Below are 24,878 nucleotides of genomic sequence, written 5' to 3'. Positions count from 1 at the left end.
TTTAAATCTAAATTGCAATCTTCTAGGAAGTGGATAATAGTTTTTGAAATGGCTTCCGCATTCAGTTCTTGCAGCGGCACATATCCTAAAAATTCTTCGCAAATTATTGGATTTTTATAGTCTTGATCACAACGCAAATACCGAAATCCAATCAATAGCAGTCTCATCAGCCAACACCTAAAAAACGGATGCCTGATTCACCTCCTCAATTATTTTGCTCTTCAGAACATCAGAACAAATTTCAATCAATTCATTTTGAATTTGATGCGATATATACAAAGAGTCTTTTGCTCCTGACTCTAAATGATTTTTTAAAATTTCATCCCCAGATTCAATTCGAAAATGAAGCAAATATACGATATCCTATAATGTATGGGTGCACCCCCCTGCAAATAATCCTGCCGGCGCCCATGGTTATTGGTATCTATTTACTAAACCAGTAACTTTGAGTTAATACGTTTTATTCAGAAAAATGCAAAATTTCATTTTACGTATAATTACGTTTCAGTTCATTTACATTAAAAAAAAAATTGACAACGTTTTAAACTCAGTCAAATTTTCAACATCATTCTGGCATAATAATATTATTAATGTACATTTTTCAAGCTATAATTACCTCGTATTTATCTATTATCTCATTTTATCAGTTCTATTTTTTGCTTTTGGAATCACATACTTTAATGCTTTGTTTATTGTTATTATTATTTTTTTAAATTCTAGGTTAAGATTTAATTTTAATTTATGTATTTAAAATTAATGATGATTAATAATTCACGATAATAATTATGATGTAAGATATTATGAACAATTAAGTAATTTTTTTCCACCACATATTTCCATCTTCATCTTGTCAACAGATTTATTTACTTTTTTTTTTGTTTTTATTTTTCCAATCGTTCTAAAACTAACATATCGATACACAGCTGGACATTTTTATCAATATTATCCTTATTACTTGGTTTAATTTTATAGCATTTTGAGACGTTTCGCAAACTCCACTTCCGCTTTTTGCAAAAATCTCCTTTAACACCGGTTATACTGAATTTAAAGGGCTTCATCCGCTTCATCCTTGACACTCTAGCTAAAACGAGTTCAAGGGCTTCACTTGCATGTAACCTACTATGAGATATCGCATCGTCCGTTACGTGTTGAAGGTGTGTCTTATCATCCATCAAAATAACACACAATGACACCAAGAAAAAGAAAACGGCGCGTCCTCGTGAGATCGCCATCAGCACCTGCATTGTTTCCGAAAAAATTTTCGGCACGATTTGCATTTTATCGTTAGATTTTCGTAAGAGAACCATTGGATTTTGTGGTTCCTACACGAACAAAAAACCAAAATGCCGGTCTTTGATAACTGCGCGAACCGTTAATTTTCTGGTTTAGTTGACCAGTAAGTGGTTTTCGTTTGAATTGAATTAACCGAAACGCTGAACTGTGGCATAAACAAATTAGTTTTGTTTCCGGCGTCTGTGTTGTTCAATCGGGCAGCCATTGTTGTGCTTTCGTTTGCAATTTCCTTTAAAGTTCGATTCGGAGCGAAAATGTAAATTGTTCAAGGTTGATGTGTTCTGCACCATGTCGTGTTAAATGGGAGGAAAAATTGCACTGCTTCTGGTTTGTATTTTTACAACTTTGACTTTACAGATTAAAAGCTTCAAGGAACTGCCAGATGCATTTTAAATATAGTGTGGGTTTGGGTTGTACAAAGTGACGCCAGTTTGGTGGTTGAGGTATCTTTTGTTCTTAAAATACTTCGCAGTGTCACAATGCGGGAAATAAAATGTAAATTTTGTTGTGTTCTAGTTCTTGTGGCTTTTGTTGCATGGCGTGCATCTGTTTTTAGTAATGTCGCTAATCTTAACTCCTAAACTGCAGGAAATGATAATTTGTTACGGTTTAATAAACATCTTGATTGCAGTATTACTTTGACTATCATAGTGATAGTTGTGCGGTTTACGAAATAGTACTTTCTTTAGCTATTACTTTTAAGAATTATAAAAGTTCTTGTCGTTATAATAATTTAAGATTTCTTAATTGATAATTAATTCAGTAAAACAAATATTTGTACTGCAAATTTAAAAACTTACAAACTATAACTATAAGCTGTAATAACTACTTTTTTCGCAGCTAAAAACAGCATACTAGCGACCTCATATTGGTTCTTCATCGTGTTTGTAGCCATAAAATTATACTTACTCGTAATGCGAATAATAAATATACACAAATACTTGGACAGGTTGGTATACAAATTATATTCCTAATATTGTTTTTAGCGCTTATTTTTATATTAAGCCATTATTCTGTTGGCTATGAACATAACAGTTTTTCTAGAATAATATTTTGGATCTTTTGTTATTAATATTTTAAACAATTTTGAAACTTTGTTTGATTTTCCGGTACATATGTTTAAAGAGTATTGAAACCTAAGTACATATATAAAATTTAGAATGTGCATATTACGGGAAAAATATGTAAATTGTTTATTACAAAAAAAAGTAAGGTCATAATTTGCTCGCCAAATTTACAATCAATGTTATTTTTTAATTTCCTGAAGGAGAACAAAGCACACTATCGTTTGTTGGAGGTTTCATTATCCAACCAATCTTTAAAACAGCTGTGTTTTAATTCACAGTATGGTTTAGGATGTTCAAGACGAAAAAAATAAGTTTTAGTTATTGCACCTCTGTAAAAGTATTATTTTATTTCAAGATTGTGTAAAGTGAATCTTAAATGCGCAGGTTTTTGTGGTTTAAAGCCTAATACTTTGCGAGCTTAAGCTAAACAAATATTGTACATACCTAATAGTGTCGTCGAATGGCCCCTAGAACACATACGAAAGAGTAGGTCTCCCGTTTCTGTCTCTCTGTCGTCTGTCGTCGATATCACCTCAACGTTTTGTTTAGTATATACCATTTAAATTATACAAAATAACGTAATACTGTAGTTATGAACGTGTTTATGAATCCGCCTCGACTTTTTTTGTTATTATGATAATTTTTATTATTTCATATTTCTAGTACTAAAACTGCTGTTTAAATAGATAATATGAAACATCTACAATTGATCCTTTGACTTCCTGAGCTAAGGAAGTATTGTAATCGAGTTCATCGGCCGACTCCCTACTTTTATGTTTTCTCGACTTTTCATGACCCCTAGAGTACGAAGAGATAGATCTCCCGTTTCCGTCTGTCTGTCTGTCTGTCGTCTGTTTGGTTTTTTATGATACAAATAATCTCTGAAACAACCGATTGTTGTCAAATTTTACACGTACATTAGGAATATAATGTAAGATGGTAAAAGGTTCATCAAAATTTGCCTAATCATAAAATCTACAATAATATATTTTATAAAATAAAATACTCCTGCAGTTGTGATGTATGAATCTGTCTTGAGTTTTCACCCTTTTGATCCAAGTTTTTGGAAAAAAAAATCAAAATAAAGTCGAAGATTAGGCCCCACCCATACCCGCCCTGAATAAAAAAAATCATCACAATTGAGATGGGGTGGGTGGGCGGGTTTTATATTTTGCTTTTTTTTTCTTAATATGTATACATAGTATTCTTTGAACAACACGATACCCGAAAACCTGTTTATAATTTCTTCTAAAGAAATAAGTATTTTGCAGTTAAGCTTAATTTTATTCGCTTGGTTCACGGCGAATAAAAAAAAACATCACAACTGACATAGGGCGGGTGGGCGGGCCTACATTTTGCCTTTTTGTTTTAATATGTGTACACTTCTTTTCACAACATGAAACTTAAAACATGTTTAAAATGGAAAATTTGTGTAAGGAAATATGGATTTTACAATTAGTGTCCGCCCCATAATTGCAAAATCCATAATTCCTTGCAAAAATGTACTATTTTAAACAAGTTTTTTGTTGTGAAAAGATGGCAGTGTATATTAAAAAAAAAAAAAGGCAAAACATAAGCCCCGCCCACCCGCCCTATCTCAATTTTGATGACTTTTTTTATTCGTCGTAAGCTGAGGGGCGGAGATTAATTGTAAAATCCTTATTACGAGAAATTATCATGTGAAATATTTTCTTAAGTAAATGTATTAATTAAAAAAGAAAACCAAAAATTAGGCCCCACCCATATCCGCCCCGATCTCAATTCTCAATTGTAATGAATTTTTTATTCGTTGTCAGACCAAGAGGCGGGGTTTAATTGCAAGATCCACATTTGTCTACAAGAATTTACCATTTTAAACATGTTTCAAGTTTCTTATTCTGAAAAGACGGCTAAATATATTAAGAAAAAAGGCAAAATATAAGCCCCGCCCACCCGCCCTATTTCAGTTGTGATGATTTTTTTAATGGAGGAGAGCCAAAGGAACGAAATTTAAATTGCAAAATCCTTATATTTCTCTACAAGAAATTACCATGTAAGACGTGTTATTTAAAAAATACTATGTACATTAAGGAAAAACGGAAACCAAAGAATAAGCCTCAACCATACCTGCCCTAGTGTAAATAGTAATGAGGTTTTCATAAGTTGGCAGACCTAGGGGCCTAGCCTATTTGCAAAATCCATATTTCCTTACAAAAATGTATAATTTTAAATGTGTTTTAGGTTTCTAAGAATAAAAAAAAATCATCAGTTGATCACAATTGTGATGGGGTGGGCGGGCGGGGTTTATATTTTGCCTTTTTTTTCTTAATATACATTGTGTAATTTGAACAACACGATACTCAAAAACATGTTTTTAATTTTTTCTAAAGAAATAAGTATTTTGCAGTTAAGCTCCGCCCCTTTAGTTCACGGCGAGTAAAAACCTTTTTGTTTTAATATGTGTACACTTCTTTTTACAACAAGAAACTTAAAACATGTTAAAAATGGAAAATTTGTGTAAGGAAATATCGATTTTGCAATTAGTGTCTGCCCCATAATTGCCAAATCCATATTTCCTTGCAAAAATGTACCATTTTAACCATGTTATAAGTTTCTTGTTGTGAAAAGATGGTATACATATATTTAAAAAAAAAAGGCAAAACATAAGCCCCGCCCACCCGCCCTATCTCAGTTCTGATGAATTTTTTTATTCGTCGTAAGCCGAGAGGCGGAACTTAATTGTAAAATTCTTATATATATACAAGAAAACTAAATCTATTACATTAAAAAAGAAAACCAAAAGAGAAGCCCCATCCATCCGTCTCGATCTCAATCGTGATGAACTTTTCATTCGTGGTCAGACCGAGGGGCGGATGATATAAACGACGCATACCTTCGCTGCGTATTAATCTTACAACGGCAACGTCAATGGCAAACAGCAATGTCAGCGACAAGTTTATAAATCGATCTTAATGCATTTCTGTCAACGCAAAGTCGAGTCCCAGAAATTTTTGACGATTTTTCACCCACCTTTACAAAAAGATCAGGCTTTCAGTAACTGAGAAAATTCGATTTTTTTTATACTTCTTGCAATTCATCCACAAAAGATCAAAAAATTCCGTTAGTCAATTTCGGTCCGCTCAAGTTGTACCCGTCATCAGATTCAAAAACTATGACTTTTCAGTTGGATATTGAAGAAATCAGCTAATCCTTGTTTTCGGATAAATACTAGGTACATTTTCGCGTAACAGTATTTTTTTTTGTTATTTTTGACTTTTTTATTTATTTATTTTTTTAATAACGTTGAATGTGCTCCTCATTAACAATGCTATAATTAATTTTGGCTTCTTCTTTTCCTTCCTATTTTTCAACAATTAAGAAGATTTAAAGTCTTTTATTCTTCTTGAAATTCGTCCACGAAGTATTAAAAAAATTCTTATAGTCAACCTCGGTCCCCGCAGGTTGTCGACAACATCAGTTCTTCGATAAATTTACTACTATTTTTTCAAGATCACCAAAATAAAATACATATAATATATCCTAAAATTTATTTTGAAGCCAGATATTTCAAAAACTCGCGACCGTATTGACTTTTGAGATTTTTTACTTCCCAAGTATAAGCTGGCGAAGTATTGTAATCCGACGAATGGCTAATTTCATAACCTCAAGAGTACGAACAAGTGGGTCTTGTATTTCCGTCTGTCCATCGTCTGTCTCGTTTGTGTCCGTTAATTTTTATTATGGAGATAATTTCCGAAACTACTAGATCGATTGTTGTCAAATTTTGTATGTGTATTGGGAATATCGTTTAGATGGTAATACGCTAGCCAGAATTTGTCTAATCATCTCCACTAAAATTTAATGTGCTATAACAAATTTTGCTTTTATTAACAACTTTTGATTTGGAACTTTTAAGTGTTAGATGCTAGGGTCTAAATTATTTGTGATAGAAAAAGAATAAATATGTAGTAGTGTTTGTAAGCCAAATTCATATTATCATTTTTAACTCTAGTTGTCAAAAGTTTCACCCTTATTGTATTGATTCGTTGCATTCATTAATTTTTATGCACTTGGAGGACTGTAGCGCTATGTTTATTATAAATAAATTCACTTATTTTATGAATATGAAAGTATGTATTTGTATTATTCATGTTTTTCTACATACATATTAAATTCATAATTAATAAAAAATTAATAATTTAAAATTTAATCATAAACACACATGCATTAGACTGTGTCGCGTCTAGCGAAAAGCACGTGGCATGAAATGTTTAAGTACAAATCATGTTTAAAAGATTACGTAACAATATAACTAAATCTCCTGAATTGAATATTGTGTGCTAAAGTAGAGGTTTTTGATTGTATGTTATAGTACATTTGCGTCACGTACATATGGCATAAACGGGTACTGATTTTCAAAAAGTGAGCATGTAATTTGCTTCTCTGTGTAGAATACATAAGCAGCGATTATTTAAAGTATTTTGATAAGTCGTAACAAAGTTATGAGCTCGAATTTCTGTAGGTATATATAGAAATATAGGTCGATATTTGAACTATAAACTTAAGCTGGTAACACCAGAAACAAAAAGTTATTTGTATCTTTGAGGTTGCAGTTGTCTCGGTTTAAGTGTTTTCAAAACTGGAGCAAGTACGTATGTCCCCATTTTTAACTTCCTTTAGGTTAATGTCATTTTATCAGGCTTTCGAGGATGTCAAATATGACTAATTGTATCATTTGCTGAATGAATCACAGATAAAAAAATGTTCTGAGACTGTGAACAGAAAAGAATAACCTGTATAAAAAGCTCTAGTGTCAAAAAGTAATTTATGGATATTTTGGTAGATTTTTTTCGATCATATAGTATTTGTTTAGTGTTAATTTATAAAATTAAAATCAAATGTGCTAATACTTGAATACTTGTCTTCATCAGCGGATGTCGTTAGCATCCTCGAAAAATTTTTGAACTCGTTTAGCGTCTCTAAAAATAGTTGCCATTTTGCTTAATAGTTACACAAATAACTTGTACAAAGCTTACTTACTTTAGTTGTCATTAAACCGCGGTTTTATTAACCGGAAATTCTTCTCATTGATCTACTCCATATCAGTTTTTATTGTTGATAACTGGGTCGATTATATGTAACTAATGAGTTATATTCATAAAAGTGTCCCATATTATCACAACTATTATAAAGAAAAATATAAACATCGTTAACATTTGCTTTTACTTAACTGTGTCATAAAATGAATTACTTGCTTCAGTTTATGCATTGGGGAATAACAACAATGGCTAATAAATGAAAATTTGTACTGGTAAATTAACATTGTTAATTTTTTTAGAGGAAGGGTTACATTTCAATAAGATCTAGAGTTGATAAGCTATAAAAATAAACTCTGAGCTGTAAGTTAATGCATGTCAGGCATAAGTAATTATTAGTCCTGTGATTCATTGGATTCTTAAACAAGAAAAATTAGTCTGAAGTTAATTAAACAAAATTTCGCTCATCCTTGAAGTACAATTAAACATGTCTAGTTTCTTAAATATTTATACCATATAAAAACTGTATATGCGAATTTTATTTTTTATCACAATCAAGTAATCCATAAAATATACTCCTATATATTTTTTTTTTTTGACAAACACATTAGGTATTTTAACAAAATAAAAATAATAACTAAGTAAACCCCTAAAAAAATCTAAGCAAGTATAGCGTTTTCATCCCGATTTTTTTTTTATTTCAGATGAAACCTATCTTTGACCAATAAGTACCATCAGTGCAATGGCCTTACAATCCAAAATCATCCCGATGACCCTCAGCCTCCACCATCTGCGCCCATAAATTTCCCCGCAAAAAATGTGTGGCAGTGAAAACCGTGGGATCCCGAGCAAAAACGCGTCGTGACGCTACAAGGTGACGTCACGGGCCCGGATACTTCGTAAAAAAATTGTGTGTTGTGGTGTGCTGTACAAACAAAAAATATTGTCATATGCGCGAAGTGGACGCTGTGAAGTTGCGGAGCGCGGGCTACGAACCGCCTCGAAATGGTACGGTGGCGCCATCGTGCGGTGTCATGACCGACTGGGATCAGATGTTCGTTAGATCGCTGGCCAGACCACCGGCATGCAGATCCCTGCAAGACCTGCAAGTTATTTACTACGGTTTGAGCGGATTGGAGGCGCTGCAGACGCTGCGGGATTCTGCTTTGAGAGCGCTTTGTAAAGTGGTTCGCTATGAGAAGCATCAGGCCAACGATGTTTTGTACTAGTAAGTAGACCCGGAAGCAAAAGATAATAACGAAATTAACAAAAATTGTTTTTTTCTCTCTAGAGAATAAAAGTGTTTGCTTGTTAATTTTTATATATGAATTTGGAGTTATTGTTTGCCTTTTTCATTGTTCTTGTTTTGTTTTGTTTTTTTTTTTTTATATGTAATTAAAGTCGTGGAATGAAGGAAACTAATGAAAAGTTCCACGATTTCAGTATCTTCCACAGGATATTTATGTCGATAACAGCAGCTATCTAATTTGCACATTTTTGCCATCTTTCTTGGCTTTCAAACGGACCTAATCTATCAATACTTGACCGCCTCCCTCTAATGAGGTCATCAATTATAACCTTACTCAAAGAACATCAATAAAAAATGCGCTATTTAATTTTGCTTTAATTAAAAATAAGTTGATGATTTAACAAAAAAAGTCTGTCTGGGTCTGCATTTCTTGTTAATTTTATGAGTTAAAAGTCAGTGGTATGGATCGAGGGCGGTTTTCTACTGAGCACCACCATGGTCTATTTGTTTACAAGAATTTACCATTTTAAACATGTTTTAAGTTTCTTGTTCTGAAAAGACGTATATTAAGAAAAAAGAGGAAAATATAAGTCCACCCACCCACCCTATCTCAATTGTAATGATTTTTTATATTCGTCGAGAGCCAAAGGAGCGGAATTTAAATGCAAAATTTTTATTAATTCTGTCTCTACAAGAAATTACCATGTAAGACATTTTTTTGAGTATCGTGTTTTTCAAAGAATACTATGTGTATTAAGAAAAAATTAAATCCAAAAATTAAGCTTCACCCATAATTGCCCTGATCTAAATAGTAATGAAGTTTTCAATGGTTGGCAGACTTAGGGGCGGAGCCTAATATCAAAATCCATATTTCCGTACAAAAATTTACCATTTTAAACATGTTTTAAGTTTTTAAAAATAAAAAAATCATCACAATTGAGGTGGGGTGGGTGGGCGGGGTTAATATTTTACTTTTTTCTCTTAATATACATTGTATTCTTTGAACAACACGATGCTCAAAAACATGTTTTTAATTTCTTGTGAAGAAATAAGTATTTTGCAGTTAAGCTGAGTCCTCTTGGTTCAGGGCGAATAAAAAAAAATAATCAAAGTTGAGATAGGATGGGTGGGTGGGCTTACATTTTGCCTTTTTATTTTTATATGTGTAGACTTCTTTTCACAACATGGAACTTAAAATATGTTCAAAATATCAATTTTGCAATTAGGCTCCGCCATATTTCCTTGCGTAAACCATTTTAACCAGGTTTTAAAGTTTCTTGTTATGAAAAAATGGCTATGTATGTTAAGAAAAAAAAAGGCAAAATATGAGGAAGTATTGTAATGATGTATTGAAGTCTGTCGGCCGACTCTCTACTTTTACATTTTCTCAACCTTTCACCTCTAGAGTATGAAAAAATAGGTCTCCCGTTTCCGTCTGTCTGGCTGTCTGTCCGTCTGTCTGCCGTTCCGATTTTTTTTTTATGATTTTGCAAGTGATTCTTCTCTGAGTATTCTCTGGCTGTGCGAGTGAGTTATCGTTGCTCACACCTTAGTGTAATAAAAATTAACAACTTAATGCGTCAAGTTTCGTTGAGTCTCCCTAAGTAATTGCTATCTTGATGTGACAATGGTCATATACATAGAACACTAACTTTTTTTTCTAAAACCAAGGTTATGAGAACTTTTAAATAATCTTTGATCTAAAATTTGTTAGCCACATTGCCAGAACAATGTTAAGCTTGCTTATGTTTGCACAATGGCTGAGCAAATTATTATTTTCTTTTTAATTATCGCTAGACATACCAGAAATAAGTAAGTATTTCTTAAAGAATTTAACAGATTTAAGGTCTAAGCGGCTTATTTATTTTGAAAGCAAGATATAATACTAATATCAAAGAATATTAACGAATTCGTTTATACGTTAATATTCTTTGCTAACATCTGGTAAATGAAATCAGTGGCGTCTCATAATGTTAATAAGATAACTTTAAAAGATAAATTTAAACAAATTTTAGTTGAATTTCAATCTCTTTATAAAAATAGAGAACATGCAATTATCTAAAGGTGCTGCTAATAAATTAAGTTCAGTTTTAACGATTTGATATATTTCTTATATCTTGGCGAGATAATTTTGAGATTAAAATAACAGCCGCTTTTCAAAGTAATTCACATTTTTGAAACCGCGAATTATTTTCCCTTAATCACTTCTATTATAAAAATAACTTGCTCAGTTTTCATGAATGCGTTTGTATTCGAAATTGTACAGAAGTGATAGCCAAAATCGCAATAGTTGTATACTGTGTTGCATATATTATTAATTTCATGAACACGAACTTCCATGGTCTGTATGTATCTGGGATCACATCATTTATCAGATTGTGCTTGGTACTAACTCAAACATCCCTCCAAAATTAGACAAATAGACATATAATTTTAAAACCTTCGCCATATTCAAAATTTGGCTTTAAGCTGTGATCATCAACAAAATGCGGGACAACTAACTACAAAAACCCTCTCCATTTTTCAAAAATGAACATCAAAAAAATATAAATACATCTGTATCATAAATTTAAACACACAAATAAAAATAAATCGTCATTAAAGTAACTGGACGCAAATACTCAAGTTACTACGATCTTGTGGCAGCAAATTTAAATTATTGACAGTCGAGCAAAAAACAAAGTTGAGTGATAAACAAACTAGGCAGCGTGACGACATGTAGTGAAGGTCTATTTGCCCTAACCGCAGCCACAACACGCGCCGTAGATTTGAAACACTCGCATTCCTGAGGCCTAATTTCATCCACGCAAAACAGGTAGCCAACTAGACGGCCTGATTCACCAAAACAAACACCTTCAAAGATTTTTTTGTATTAAAATGTTGAATTTGACCTATACCGACTACGTTTACAACAAAACCTCTTCATCTTTAAAAACGAAGGTAATAATATTTAACAAAACACAGAAATTGGACACTTATTTTGGGACAGAGGGAGTAATTTTTATTCTGAATTGATTTGGAATCGCATGGTTCAGTTTTTCAGATTACATTATAACAATAAGAACCGTTTCATATTTATTTATTTTGTGGTCTTTGTGCCTCATTCTTTCTAGAAGCTCTTAACACTTCAGAAAAATGCACCTGGTGGAATACATTTTTTTTAAATATGCTGTTTTTCCTTAAATCTGAACACTAGTTCAAAAAAAATATTGAGCATTTTTTAATTCTTTAGTCTCAGAGAGCCCCCAACCTTGGTGCGCTCCTGTTCAGCGAACACTTTGAACGCAAGGAAGAATGAATGAATGTTCAAATTCAAGCTGCGAGAAAACAGTTTCGATGTAAAAAAATAACTCATTAATATAATACAAAATAAACATAAAGTACACCTTCCATTTCTAGTCCCTGATGATATTAATTTAACTCATGATAATTTTCAAGGTCTTTTGTATCAAAATAAATCAATGTTTAAGATTAGTTTAAATGCCGTAAACGAAGGATTATTAATCTCGTTGAATTGAACCTGAATAAGTGAATTTTCACCACGTGTTTTACAAGAACATTTTCGATGATTGTTGTCAAAATTACATTAAATACATGAGCAAATTACATTTGATTTATAAATCGTGAAATAAAAATTACAAGTGTTTATGGAATAACAAAATTTTATATACATATTCCAATTTATAAAATTATTAATAAACTGATATTACGTTGATTACACTCATTGAGGACGTTATTGAATGTTTTTTTCTTATTTTTAATTTTTCGAATGCTATTTCATGATGGTTTGTTTTTCGGCGCGAAATTTAAATTTCAATTTGGGATACCACAAGACTAATGCCGGATAATTTCAGTGTACGATTCTACTTGATTTATACTACTCTCTGGAACTAAAATTCACCAATTCTGTTAGTAACTTGTAAGTTGCGTTAAAAATCAATTATTATCCAAGAAATATAGCAACCCATTTGTATACGTAAAATCATTATTTATTTAATGATAGTCCTGGAAATAAATCGTAAATCACTCCGCGTGATTTTGCTGTGTATAATCAGTCGCCTAATTGTAGAAAGTAGTAGTGTCGTAAATTATAAAAGATTTCAGTAAACAAAGAAAGGAAACTAATCTAAAATGAACGAAGGTATGGCATTAGATTTAATATAAAATAATATGTTTAGTATCAGAATGTTTCCTCCTAAAAAAAAAAAATTACCAAAATTTATGCACCAAAATGAGAGACCGATATGTATATGTTTCTCTTTTAGCTTTATCTCCACTGTGCCTACATATTGATTACTGGATTAACATATTTAATGACCTAAACTCAAATAAATAACTATTTAAAATACATTTGGTTCTAGTAGGGATAGTTCATTTTGTAACCTTGAGGGGACAAGGTTGGTTCCGCACTGACGAGACTTTGCACGTTATTTTCGATGCAACTGTACTTTTAGACAGGTGGAAGTTAAAGTTATGAACTGTTAGTTCTTTTTTCATATGTTTTTAAGGCACTTTAACCTGGTCTTTTATTTTATGAAATTTAAAATTAGAAATTTACCATTATTTAAAAAGATGGGAATTTATTTTAGTGGTTCCTTTATCTGAAGATGAGGTAGATCTGTCAAGATTATCAGTATAATATATTAAGATAAGACCGCGCAACAACAATGAACCTTATAAGTATGGATTTGATTCTAATAAGACCCACTGATGTTACGGTATTTTTTTTTTTTAAGTAAGTACCACATGTTTTACTTATGTAAAATTTAATACGAACTATGAAAATTAATGTGAGTTCATTAGCACATAATTTAACAGTTTTCAGTTTTAGAGAAGTATTACTTCAATTTACGAGGTGTCAATGAGAATTTTTACAATGTTAGAACTTACACTTTGCTGTTTAGCGTTCTATAAGGAACATATATAAACTTTTTAAGTGATCTGTATTTTTTATCTTGGTAATATTTTTAATTATAATAAAAGGTATACAATTTTCGAGTAATTAATATTGTAACCTAATATACAGGGTGATTCGTGTGTAATAATAAGCTTAACCAAACCGAAGATTCGTAAATAAATGAGTATGTAAAATCTCTTGAGAATGTATTATGGGTTGCGTTTCCAATTCAGTCGCACTCATTATTACTCGTAAATCACCATAATTAATTATATGAACAAATAATAATAATAAAATTGGACTTAAGAAATTGTAGGGAAAACAATTTAATCAACCCGTATGAGGATTTAACGGTATTAAACTCATAAAAACTTGAAATTAATAAGAAGACATCTAGTTCTCGTAGTCCCCTTTGCCCCTAGAACTATTTAATTTATGTGTCAAGAAAAATGGAAATCTGTTCATTAACTTAATAACCACTAAAAACATGTCTATGATTTATATTTTCATTGTTTGTTTATTTTCCTTTTAGCACAGGGGAGCTGTCAACATGCTGGTACATCCTTCTTTCTGGTTCAGTCTTCATCGACGGTTCCATGTTTTTGCCTCGTTCCAGGTGAGTCACTTCCCTTCGAAAAACAAACAACCAGACCAAGTGTTTACGTGTTTTCAAGCTTTTTTTAAGCCACCCGCGAGTGGTTTTTGTTTTAATAATTAACTGGTAGCGGAACCCACGCGCACCAAGAGCATCCGAAAAGGGTAACAGCGCGATGTGTAAAATCCTTGATATTTGCCACGAAAAGTAGGACGAAAACAAAGGAAACTATGTTAGGCAACGATTAGTTTTTGCTGTGCAATTTATGAAGCGGAGGAATGCGTGTTTTGGTCGGACAGGTGGTCTAATGAAAGTTGAAACATTACATTTATAAATATACAGGTACCTACACAGCAGTGATTATTTATTTATGTGAACTTTTGAATTTATAGCGTCACGTTGCAGTCTGGTGCGTGTAACCCAGCCTTTTCTCGTTTTTTTTTTAACAGTGAAGGGATAATAAGAGACGATTTGGTAAAAATACCTAATTAACACATCTTAAATTTAGTACTCGGATAATTGGATCAGTACACTGTTATTTTCGTCCACAGGACTATTTAATTTATACTGTAAATAGAAAAAATAGATCAATATTGAGTTATTTTTGTTTCACGTAATGCTTTATCACGTTTGTTTTACGTTTGTGTGCTTTAATGCAGGTCAGCAATCAACACCACAGCTGCGATGAGGAGTTAACGAACCATTTGCAACTTTTTGCAAACCGTTTCAGTGGGATTCTGTAACAGTTTTTTACTGGACTCACTTCTGATTACCTACTTATTTATAGGTGCTTTTAAGACTTGACTATTAAAACTGAAAACATTATTTTTTTATCACGTAAACGCAATAAAATGGAAAATGGTGCGGTTCAACTGTGAATATTTCAACAGTACTAAGTAGGTTAACACAAATTCTGTCATTATTTGTAATAAAACAGTACCTCACAACGTTTTCATTACTTAAACTAGTGCTTAATACACGATAGACATGTTTTTTTTTTCATTAGTGTGTAGATCTTTTTATCATTAAACTCGTATTTAAACTGTGTGTGTGTGCGTGCAAGATGAAAAAGTGGTAATATTGAAATACACTTGTTGATCGAATTATTGGGAATGAGACGGTTCAAGAGTCCAGGGCGCATGTCCAGCTGGCGCTTAAGGTAATTTTTGCGTATTATTAAAATGTAGCTAAGAAATACTTCTATTCTATTTAGTAATTTTTTGCTGTAACGCCATAACAGTTTGGTGGAGTTAAGTATATATTGATTTTGTGTGCACAATGTAACACTAAATATAATCATGTACTGTATCTCGGAATTTGGATCTGAACAAGGAATAAAAACATTACTAAAGCACTAAATCCTAATAAACAAATTTTTGAAAGAAAATAAATACATTTATTACTTTCAAAAATTTCCAACATTTTTGAAAAAAAAAAAATATGTTCTTTGAAATCATTATGAAATTTGTTCAAACGTATTTTTTCAGAACGATTGATCTACGTGGTTCACAGTAGAACTAAATTATTAAGACATAGATAGAACATCACATTATACAACATGTGAGATGTAGTTAACAGTGTTTTGAAAGTGACGTCATCAATTTTTTAAGAATGTTGTGTCTTCAATAATTTCGAAACATTCGATTTGGTAATTTCCGAGATTATGTGCTGGTAAATTTCCAGGGACAGAGGACGGAGAAGGAAAACAGGCATTTTGGTATTCTACTACTTTTGGAAAGCCAAGTTGATACGCAATTAGTGGTGCGTTAAAATAGACTTCTTTATGCTCACGTATGGTACCGGAAGTAAAAAAAGCTTTTTAAATTCAACCAGGAGCACCCGAAGTGTTTTTTTTTTTTTAGAAAACACCAGGGGTCTTCAAGATTTTTTCACATTAAAAAATCGATTTTGGAGGTCCTCGGGATTCTTCAACATTTTTTCTAAATTAAAACATCAGGAACCCCCAAGATTCTTTAAAATTTAAAATACCAGAGACCCTCGAGATTCTTTCAAAAACAAAACACGAGGAGCCCAGATTTTCTCAAAATTTTTTTCTAAAACAAACACCAGGGGCCTCAAGGTCCTTTCACGTTGCAAAAAAAACGATTCTAGGCATCTTGAGATTTTTCAAAATTTTTTCTGAAATAAAACACCAAGGATCTTCAAGATTCTTACAAATCCTTCAAAAATGAAACACCAGGCCCCCCCAAGATTCTTACAAGTTTAAAACACCAGTGGGCCCCAAGATATTAAGAAAAAATTGTTTAGGGGTCCAGAAGATTTTTCCAAATTCTTTCAAAATCGAAACACCAGGGGCCCCCGAGATTCTTCAACTTTTTTCTAAAATAAAACACCAAAGGCTCTCAACGATTTTAGAGGGTCCTTGCGATTCTTCATAATTCTTTTCTGAAATAAAAGACTAGGGATCCCCAAGGTTCTTATAAACTCTTTCAAAAACGAAACACCAGGGGCTCCTGAGATTCTTTAAAACTTAAAACACGAGGGAAGAAAACGATTTTAGGCGTCCTTGAGATTCTTCAAATTTTTTTCTGAAATAAAACACCAGGTACATCTAAGATTCTTAGAAACTCTTCAAAAATGAAACACCAGGGCCCCCGAGATTCTTAAAAGTTTAAAACATCAATGGCTCTCAAGATTTTTTCACGTTTAAGAAAAAAATGTTTTAGAGATCGCGAAGATTTTTTTAAATTTTTTCAAAAACAAAACACCAGGAGTCTCCGATTCTTTAAATTTCTCATAAAATAAAATACCAGGGGATTTGAAGATTTTTTCACGATAAAGAAACGACTGTAGGGGTCCTTGAGATTCGTCAAAATTTTTCTAAAATAAAACACCAGGGACACCTTACAGACTCTTCTAAACACGAAACACCATTGGCCCCCAGATTCTTTAAAGGTTAAGACACAAGGGGCCCTCAAGATCCTTTCACGTTAAAAGAAAATAAAACGATTTTAGGCGTCCTTAAGTTTCTCCAAAATTATTTCTAAAATAAAACACTATGTACTCCCAAGATTTTTAAAAACTCTTTCTAAATGAAACACCAGGGACCCCCGAGATTCTTAAAAGTTTAATGCACCAGTGCTCTTCAAAATGTTTTCACGTTTACGAAAAAAATATTTTAGGGGTTTCGAAGATTCTTTCAAATTCTTTCAAAACAAAACACCAGAAATCCCCGAGATTCTTTAATTTTTTCTACAATAAAACACAAGGGGCGCTCAAGATCCTTTCACGTTAAAAAAAACGACTTTAGGGGGTCTTTGAGAGTCTTCATTTTTTTTTTTCTAAAATAAAGCACCGAGGTTCTTATAGACTCTTTAAAAATCGAAATATCAGGGGCTTCTGAGATTCTTTAAAATTTAAAACACCAGGGACCTTCAAGATTCTTTCACATCAAAAAAAAAAAGACTTTAGGGGTCCCCAAGATTCAAAAACAAAACACCAGGAGCTCCGATATTCTTTAAAATTTTTTCTAGAACAAACACCAGGGACCTTCAAGGTCCTTACACGTTAAAAAAAAAAGAAAACCATTTTAGGCTTCCTTGAGATTCTTCAAATTTTTTTCTGAAATAAAACACCAGGGACCCCCAAGATTCTTACAGACTCTTCTAAACACGAAAAACCATTGCCACCCAAATTCTTTAAAGGTTAAAATACCAGGAACCCTCAAGGTCCTTCCACGTTAAAAATTGAAAACGGTTTTAAGAGTACTTGATTTTTTTCAAAATTGTTTCTAAAATAAAACACCAGGTAGCCCCAAGGTTTTTACTCTTTCAAAACGAAACACCAGGGACCTCTGAAATTCTTAAAAATTTAACGCACCAGCGGTCCCCAAAATGTTTTCACGTTTAAGAAAAAAATATTTTAAGGGTTCCGAAGATTCTTTCAAATTTTTTCAAAGCCCCCGAGATTATTTAAATTTGAAAACGCCACATTCTTTCATGTTAAAAAAAAATGTTGGCGGTCCCCAAGAGTCTTTCAAATTACTTTTCAAGCATTTTACTTTGTTTTATGTTTTTTGCCACTGTTTTAAGGCAAAAATAAGTTTTCCAAAATCTGGTGACGGCAATAAGTTTGAAAATAAACATTTTAAATTCTTCCGACTTTGTTTCTATAATTTTTTACTTCCCGAGTGTCAGCTAAAGAAATATTGTAATAGGAGCCATCCATGACGTTTCATGACCCCTAGAGTGCGAAAAAGTAGGTTTCGCGTTTCCGTCTGTCTGTGGTCTGTCATCTGTCGTCTATTTGTGTCCATTTTTATCAAACAGATAATCTCGAAAACTACTGGACCGATGGTAAGATTTATCCAATCATTCCCACCGACAATTTGATGACGTTCCCTCAAATTTTTTTGTAGTAAACGTAATTTAAATATTTTTAAAACATATTGCTATATTTGTGTTTTTTTACCCTAAGCACAAATTTACATTGTCACATTTTATACAAGTATAAGAGCACTGACGTGTGGTGAACCCTGTGGTTGTGCCGTAAAAATGTTGAATTACTAATGCGAAGGTCGCTGGTTTGATTAACTCATGGATGTGATTATTATCTATATTTTTATTATTAGCATTGCACGTGTACTGCACGTGTCGAATTTAACATACGTGTCCTTGCCGAAATGTTGATCTGAAAATTTCCAATAGGAAAATTCACTAGGATCAACGCATTCATGCTTTTGGAGTTAACTAACAGAATATGTTTTCGTAACGTAATGCATTCGAATGAAAGGCAGTGGCGGAGTGTGGGCGACTAAAGTACATATGATACATTAACGAATTTAGAAAAACAAGCCCAAATGTTGTAGATTCCGTATGTTTTAATGATATAAATATGAATCATCGATGATTTCATGACTTTGACATTTCCAAATAAAAAGCTTCAGGGTGTCTTATCAAATGGCATTGATATCGATGTTTATATCTTTTCACGCACTGTGGTATAAATTTTTCATATGAATGGGAATTTTGTGAACAAAATTTCTCCAGCGTTGTTTGTGTCTCGCCGGTCGTATCAACACAATGCAACATGCAGCGTACAATGCAGCTGCTAACAAACGCGTTTGTATTGCCATTATAATAAAATATGAGTTTAACCTATTAAATAAATTAGTCATTAAAAAAACCACTGTTACTTCCTGCGTAAATTATTTTGATTAACGATTGTGGTATGTGTGGTCGATGATGACACGTTAAAGATACGTTTAAATAGATTATAAAAAGATCTTAAAATTAAAACAATATGCCGCTTCAAGGAAAGTAATATAACTAAAATCAATATTTTAACGAAACGAAACTGGAACAATTAATTTAGAATTTTACCTGAAACAAAATAAATATTTTCGAAATTAGTGTGTGTGTAGTTATATCTAAAAATCTATTGTATATCTCTAGATCTACAAAATATCGGGATTAATTTTCATTAGGTCTTGTCGGTAAAGAACCTTAATTTCCTAAGTTTTCGCATATTACAGCTTTTCCAAACTTCAAATAATTGATATCGATCTGTCTCAAACATTGTTGGAGCAGAGACAAGAGGATAAAGGGGAAATATAAAGGGTAGTTTCGTCGAAGTTGCCTTTATTTAAGGTTTATTAATAGTCCTCTATTATTATCAGTTATGTAGGAGTTTAGTTATGTAACAACAATGCAATCTGATCGATAAACTCAAACTCAAGACGTAAGACCGAACACGCCGGCCGTAGGGCTTTTACCCACCATAGAAAACTTTACAGACTTATCACATTTTTGATTAAGCGGAAGTGACATCAACTTATTCCTCATAAATATGAATCATTTCGTGGGAAATGCACAAACTACTCGAAAATACCCAAAGCTTGCCGACTTAGCGGGTTATAACATTTTGAGGGTGTTGTGGTTGCGTAACCGGTTTAAAATCAATGGCATTTTTTTGCCGGCTAATCCTTTTCAAATTATTGATTGTTCGTGTCGTTCGACTTGGGGTGAGACCACGTCGTCATCCAACCAAAACAGCTGCTGGAAAAATAGTGGACAGATTTATGAAGAAGTTACGAAGTTTTTTGGCAGTTTTATGATTTTATTGCAAAGGTAATAATTTCGTAATAGTTATCACTTGAAGAGGAGTTATTTATTTGACATAATTATTTGACTCGTTTGCAAGATGTGAGAAAACTTCGGTTACGAGTCGCAGAGACGGACGGACGAAGGAATTTGTTCCACTTTTACTACTAATATAATTTGTTTTTTTTCCAGTGTAGTTCTCGTAGTAATAGCGGCGAATGAAAAAATGTGTTACGATTTTCTTACATTCCACTCCGCTAAATCAGTTTTTAATAGTTCTTATCGAAACGTATTTCATCTAATGTCGAGGTTTAACGACACTATTTGTTAGCAATTAAACACCCACTTGACAATATACACAGTGATGCAAGCAAACCAATTCGATTGGGTTTAGCTAAAACTACTTTAAAGAATCAAAACAAAACAAGTGATCACACCCCGACTACGTGATTATTTAATGAATAATAAAATATTAAATGTGGTGTAACAAAATGGGAATACTTCGGCAAATTTTTTTGTGATTATGCTACGGCTAGCGCTTGATGTCGGGGGCGAATGACGCACGTTATCATTGGAAATGATATGGTTTCAACCCACTTCCTTTTTATTTATTCAGGGAAATTCATTTCTTCACCCACATTTCCCGTTATCGTTTCCTATTATCAGTCTGCCAACATACATATTTTTTTCAAATGTTTGACTGTAGTAGTAATGTTCAAGGTCACGCCGATATTCCAGCTTCCCATGTGCATGAGGATTAACAGCGCTAATTGCACCATAATTGCACCAATTTACACTCACCTGCCTCAAAACATTAATCAGTTTGTTTTTTTAATGAAAAGTTGTAAATGACGCACTATTTTCGAACAATAAAATGAACTAAACAAATGAATCGACGGGTGAGAAAATGGGATAAACCAGTATAGTAATTAAGCCGCAGGATTGAACAACATGGCAGCGTTGCTAATACTCTCAACTGTTTAATCTCAGGAATTTATTATTTAATTATATGCTACAGAACAAAACATAATAAATACCCAAACACGTTTTGGGTTCACTGCACATCCAATTTGACAAGCGAAATTGTTTTACGACTTCTGGGAGTGACGGTTCATACGTTCTTGTTGTGAATGGACTCGTTCGGTTATCTTCGGCGGATGAAAAGCGTCGGTATCTCGTAACGTAGCAGCTGTTATTGGCAATACGATAATGACGATTGTAAATCGTGATAGTTTTTCTCCATTACGTTGCGTTACACATTTTTTTAAAGCGAAGAGTGGCTCTTACTCATTTCCGAATATTTCCTCTTTTGCTTCCGTTTAGTGAGTACATTCCCCGCGTCGGCGCTGCTGTCGCATATCTGACCGCTTGAGAATTTCATTCTCGTCTGAGAGTTGTTCAGCGTATGAATGTTTGTTGTAGGTTTAGTTCGGGTGTGTGTCGTTGGTTAGAATTTTATCAAATCTCACGTTCTCACACCGTTCCGTTCGATATGTCTGTGTTTTAAGTGACTTTCGTGCTTGTGTTTAAGTTGGCGGTGAAAACTCGTGGGAAACAGTTGAAGTTGTAACCTACAAACTTGTGTATTTATGGATTATTTTGGATAGTAGTCTGGAGTCTTCAGCGATGGGTAAAAATTTTATTTTATTTATAAATCGAGGCGCCTTTGCAAATTTGACGTTACCACGCGAAACAATAGAAGTAGGTGACCACATGTGGTAGCGGGAGGTCCTCTCATAGATCGTCTCTAATTTACACAACTAATCACGTGTGATTGGGGTTTATTTTGTTAATTAACGCTTCGTTAAATAACCCGTTTTTGTTGTTTTTTTTGCGTTTCAATTAACAACAATTATAGCCGATTTGGCAATTAGGAGAGCGAAACGCGACCTTCGCTTGTTATTATTCTTCGTGCCGTTCACAACAACAATAAATCTGCCAATACTTGCGTCAGTTCGTGTCAAAATGTTAAAATTGTCACTGTCAGACTGGTCGATGGATATAGACATACGACCCATAAACCTGTTTTTACAAGTTTTTTTTCCTAGAGAAGCTAGCAGTTGAATTTCTCTGAAACCCTATATTTTGCAATGGGGGAAACCCTTATCTGCGCGAACGAAAGCTGAGATGGGCGAAAGAGAGGAAACGTAAGATTGAGATAACGGGCTGTTCCGAAGATAAGAAGTGTCCATAACGATTGAGATCCTTTTGTTAGCCCTGTTTTAAGTGAAAGGCGATGTGATTAGGGCTTTTATGGCGGAAAGGACCTGGGGGATGTTATCGCTGGAATAGGAACAGCAGACAGGTGGTCCAGAGCTTTCGAATACAATGGGTTGCGTTATGTTGCGCTACGGTTAATGTTTATTTACGAAATGGGTTATTCCCATGATTTTCGACGAATAGTGTAAACAGCAATCGCGTAAAATCATAATTTATAGTTTTTGTTTCGTAACGAGGTTGTGGTTGAAGTTGCAGTAAAAATTATTAAGAATAATAACCAATTAACAGTTGTAGTAGCGACAGCTTTATTAATTTCACAAAGATACTGCTTGTTTTGTAATATCAAGGATATATCTCAAGTGGAAACATTCCGGTAATTTCAAGTGTGATTGATCAAATTTATGTTGTTTATGTTGTTTCTATAAGCATGACGAGCAAAGGTTTCCGGATGATGCCACGATCAAAATGTTTATCGAAAACATGTGATCTACATTTGAAGGAGTTACAAAGAAATCGAATGTTTTTGGAACGTCAATATATTCAAGACGACAACCACGTTATCACCCGGTAACCCTTCATTTTTACGATATGTTCTTTTGTACTGTAATTCATATTGAATTAAAGAGAAATTTGTTTGATTCTGATAATTCACCTGTTTAACTGAAACATGTACAAGTAATCAGAAATTGTTTAACGTCATACACTTTGTTTCGCTTTAGTCCGGAACACTGATTGTAAGAGCGGCAAAGAAGATATTATAGTTCTTTAAACATTTTTTTCCTGTTGAGATTTTACCCTCAGTTGAATTAAAGACATATTGCTCGTATCGTTTAGTAAAATAAATACCTTGGTGGAAACTATACCCACATCTACACAATAGCGAATGAAAGTCATTGCAAAACTTAAAATTAACAAACATGGAAATAACCAAACAAAAACGTGGATGGGCGTGCCTAGACATGCGATCCGTGACGATTCCTCTACAAAACTTCCACGCCAACTTGTTCATAAACACAGGTTTTTCTCGTATGTGTATCTTATTTTTCAACTACCGCCAAACATCCATAACTCCTAGGGGACCGATCTGAATCACAGTTGTCACTCCGTTGTAACAATACCCAACCTGCTCGTCACAGCCCACTGTCTGCCGCTGCATTCACCCTCCAAGATCTTTTTTCTTAATTTCCGGCATAACAGGGGGACCAACATCTGAGTCACGTTCCATCCCCGTCGTCTTGCGTTACGTTACGTTACGTTACGCCTATTGTCACCTGTCGACTCTCGCTTGCTCACGTACCATAAACGCGCCAACAATTCACGTGGGATTTTACGAAATTAGCCGACAGACGAAGGAAATAATTAATTTTATTAATTATAATTACATCGTGCAGGAGGTATTGCAACAGGCGGTGACTTGACCCCGAGTGCATATAGTTTCAAAGATGACTTATTAGAAAGTAGGCGCTTCCTCTTCGACGACATACTTTTGTTTGGTGTGCCGCTTCATCGGTGACGTCACGACATCCATCATAGGTCGTTTAATGATGGCATCGACAGATGCTTCCTTCCGCCTGTTTCACAGTAAACAAGACAAAACGTAAACGGTTGGCAGCGCTGAGGCTGTTGGAGTTTGGAACTTTTGTTATGGCGAGGTGTGTTGATGTTCCGGCAGCGTTAGCGTTGTGCGAAGTTTGAGCGCTTGGTGGATGCCAAAACAATCGATGTTGATGTTATCGTCAACGTCAAAATTGGATATTTTTGGTTGTGATTGACGTTTTGACGATGCATGGATTGGAAGGAACTAATGATGGTCGTTAAAGAATCCGGTTGAGTAGTACTAAGTGAATTCCAGGGAACTGTGTGAGAGGAATTCAGAAGTGACCTTCAGTTTCCTGCATCAATGTCACAAATGAAATCACTAATAACAAAGTATGGCGTTGTATTGTGATATTTTTAAACTGAGTACACTTTTGTGCAAAATTTGTCATTAAAATGGAAATAAGAATAAAAATTATGAATATTTTTAGCAGCTCTTGGCGTGAGGAAATTTCACCCTGTTGGTGTAGTTGGTGTAGTTGTTGGAGTTTTTTTTTGAACGAACGCCTTAACAATTTTCCAGACAATGGATGCAAAAAAAATTGCCCAAAACCTTTTTTTTATACCTACTAAGATTTTATAGCGTGATTATTAGAAGTTGAACGACACAATGGCAGGGTTAGTGACGATTGTAAAATTTGGTGAAAATACGGATGTTGTAATTGAGAGAATTCATATTTTACACTCGCAAGAATTTTAAAATATCTAAAATTATTCAAAGGTTATTTCTCCTCTGAAATACAGCTCAACAAATCTCGCTTCTTTGAAAAATTAAAAAAATTTGATTTTGTAAACTTTTATCTGTGATAACCTCTATAATTTAAAACAAATGTAATAACAGATAAGTAATACCAGTAACAGTGCAAAAAGCTAACTGAGATCCT

The 24,878-nt window shown here is 33.4% G+C and overlaps 1 protein-coding gene across 12 annotated transcripts in view; it reads left to right on the top strand.

The window, feature by feature from the left end:
* Nucleotides 1–24,878, top strand: part of LOC135127983 (rap guanine nucleotide exchange factor 2) — a 140,095-nt gene that overhangs the window by 34,197 nt on the left and 81,020 nt on the right. For 11 of the 12 annotated variants that reach the window (XM_064054728.1, XM_064054736.1, XM_064054735.1 and 8 more), the window contains exons 2-3: nucleotides 8,080–8,603; nucleotides 14,054–14,137. In XM_064054728.1, the coding sequence (XP_063910798.1) occupies nucleotides 8,326–8,603; nucleotides 14,054–14,137 (362 nt within the window). In that variant the 5' untranslated portion in view covers nucleotides 8,080–8,325. Of the gene's footprint in view, nucleotides 1–8,079; nucleotides 8,604–14,053; nucleotides 14,138–21,548; nucleotides 21,809–24,878 lie in introns of those variants that run through there. The other variant, XM_064054739.1, reaches the window with a different exon arrangement.

This window comes from Zophobas morio, unplaced genomic scaffold, assembly GCF_036711695.1.
Source record: "Zophobas morio isolate AGI-343-1 ecotype UQ-CSIRO unplaced genomic scaffold, CSIRO_AGI_Zmor_V1 ptg000012l, whole genome shotgun sequence".
NCBI lineage: Eukaryota > Metazoa > Arthropoda > Insecta > Coleoptera > Tenebrionidae > Zophobas > Zophobas morio.
The sequence above is the reverse complement of the archived record's forward strand: the minus strand, read 5'-3'. Positions and strand labels throughout refer to the sequence as shown.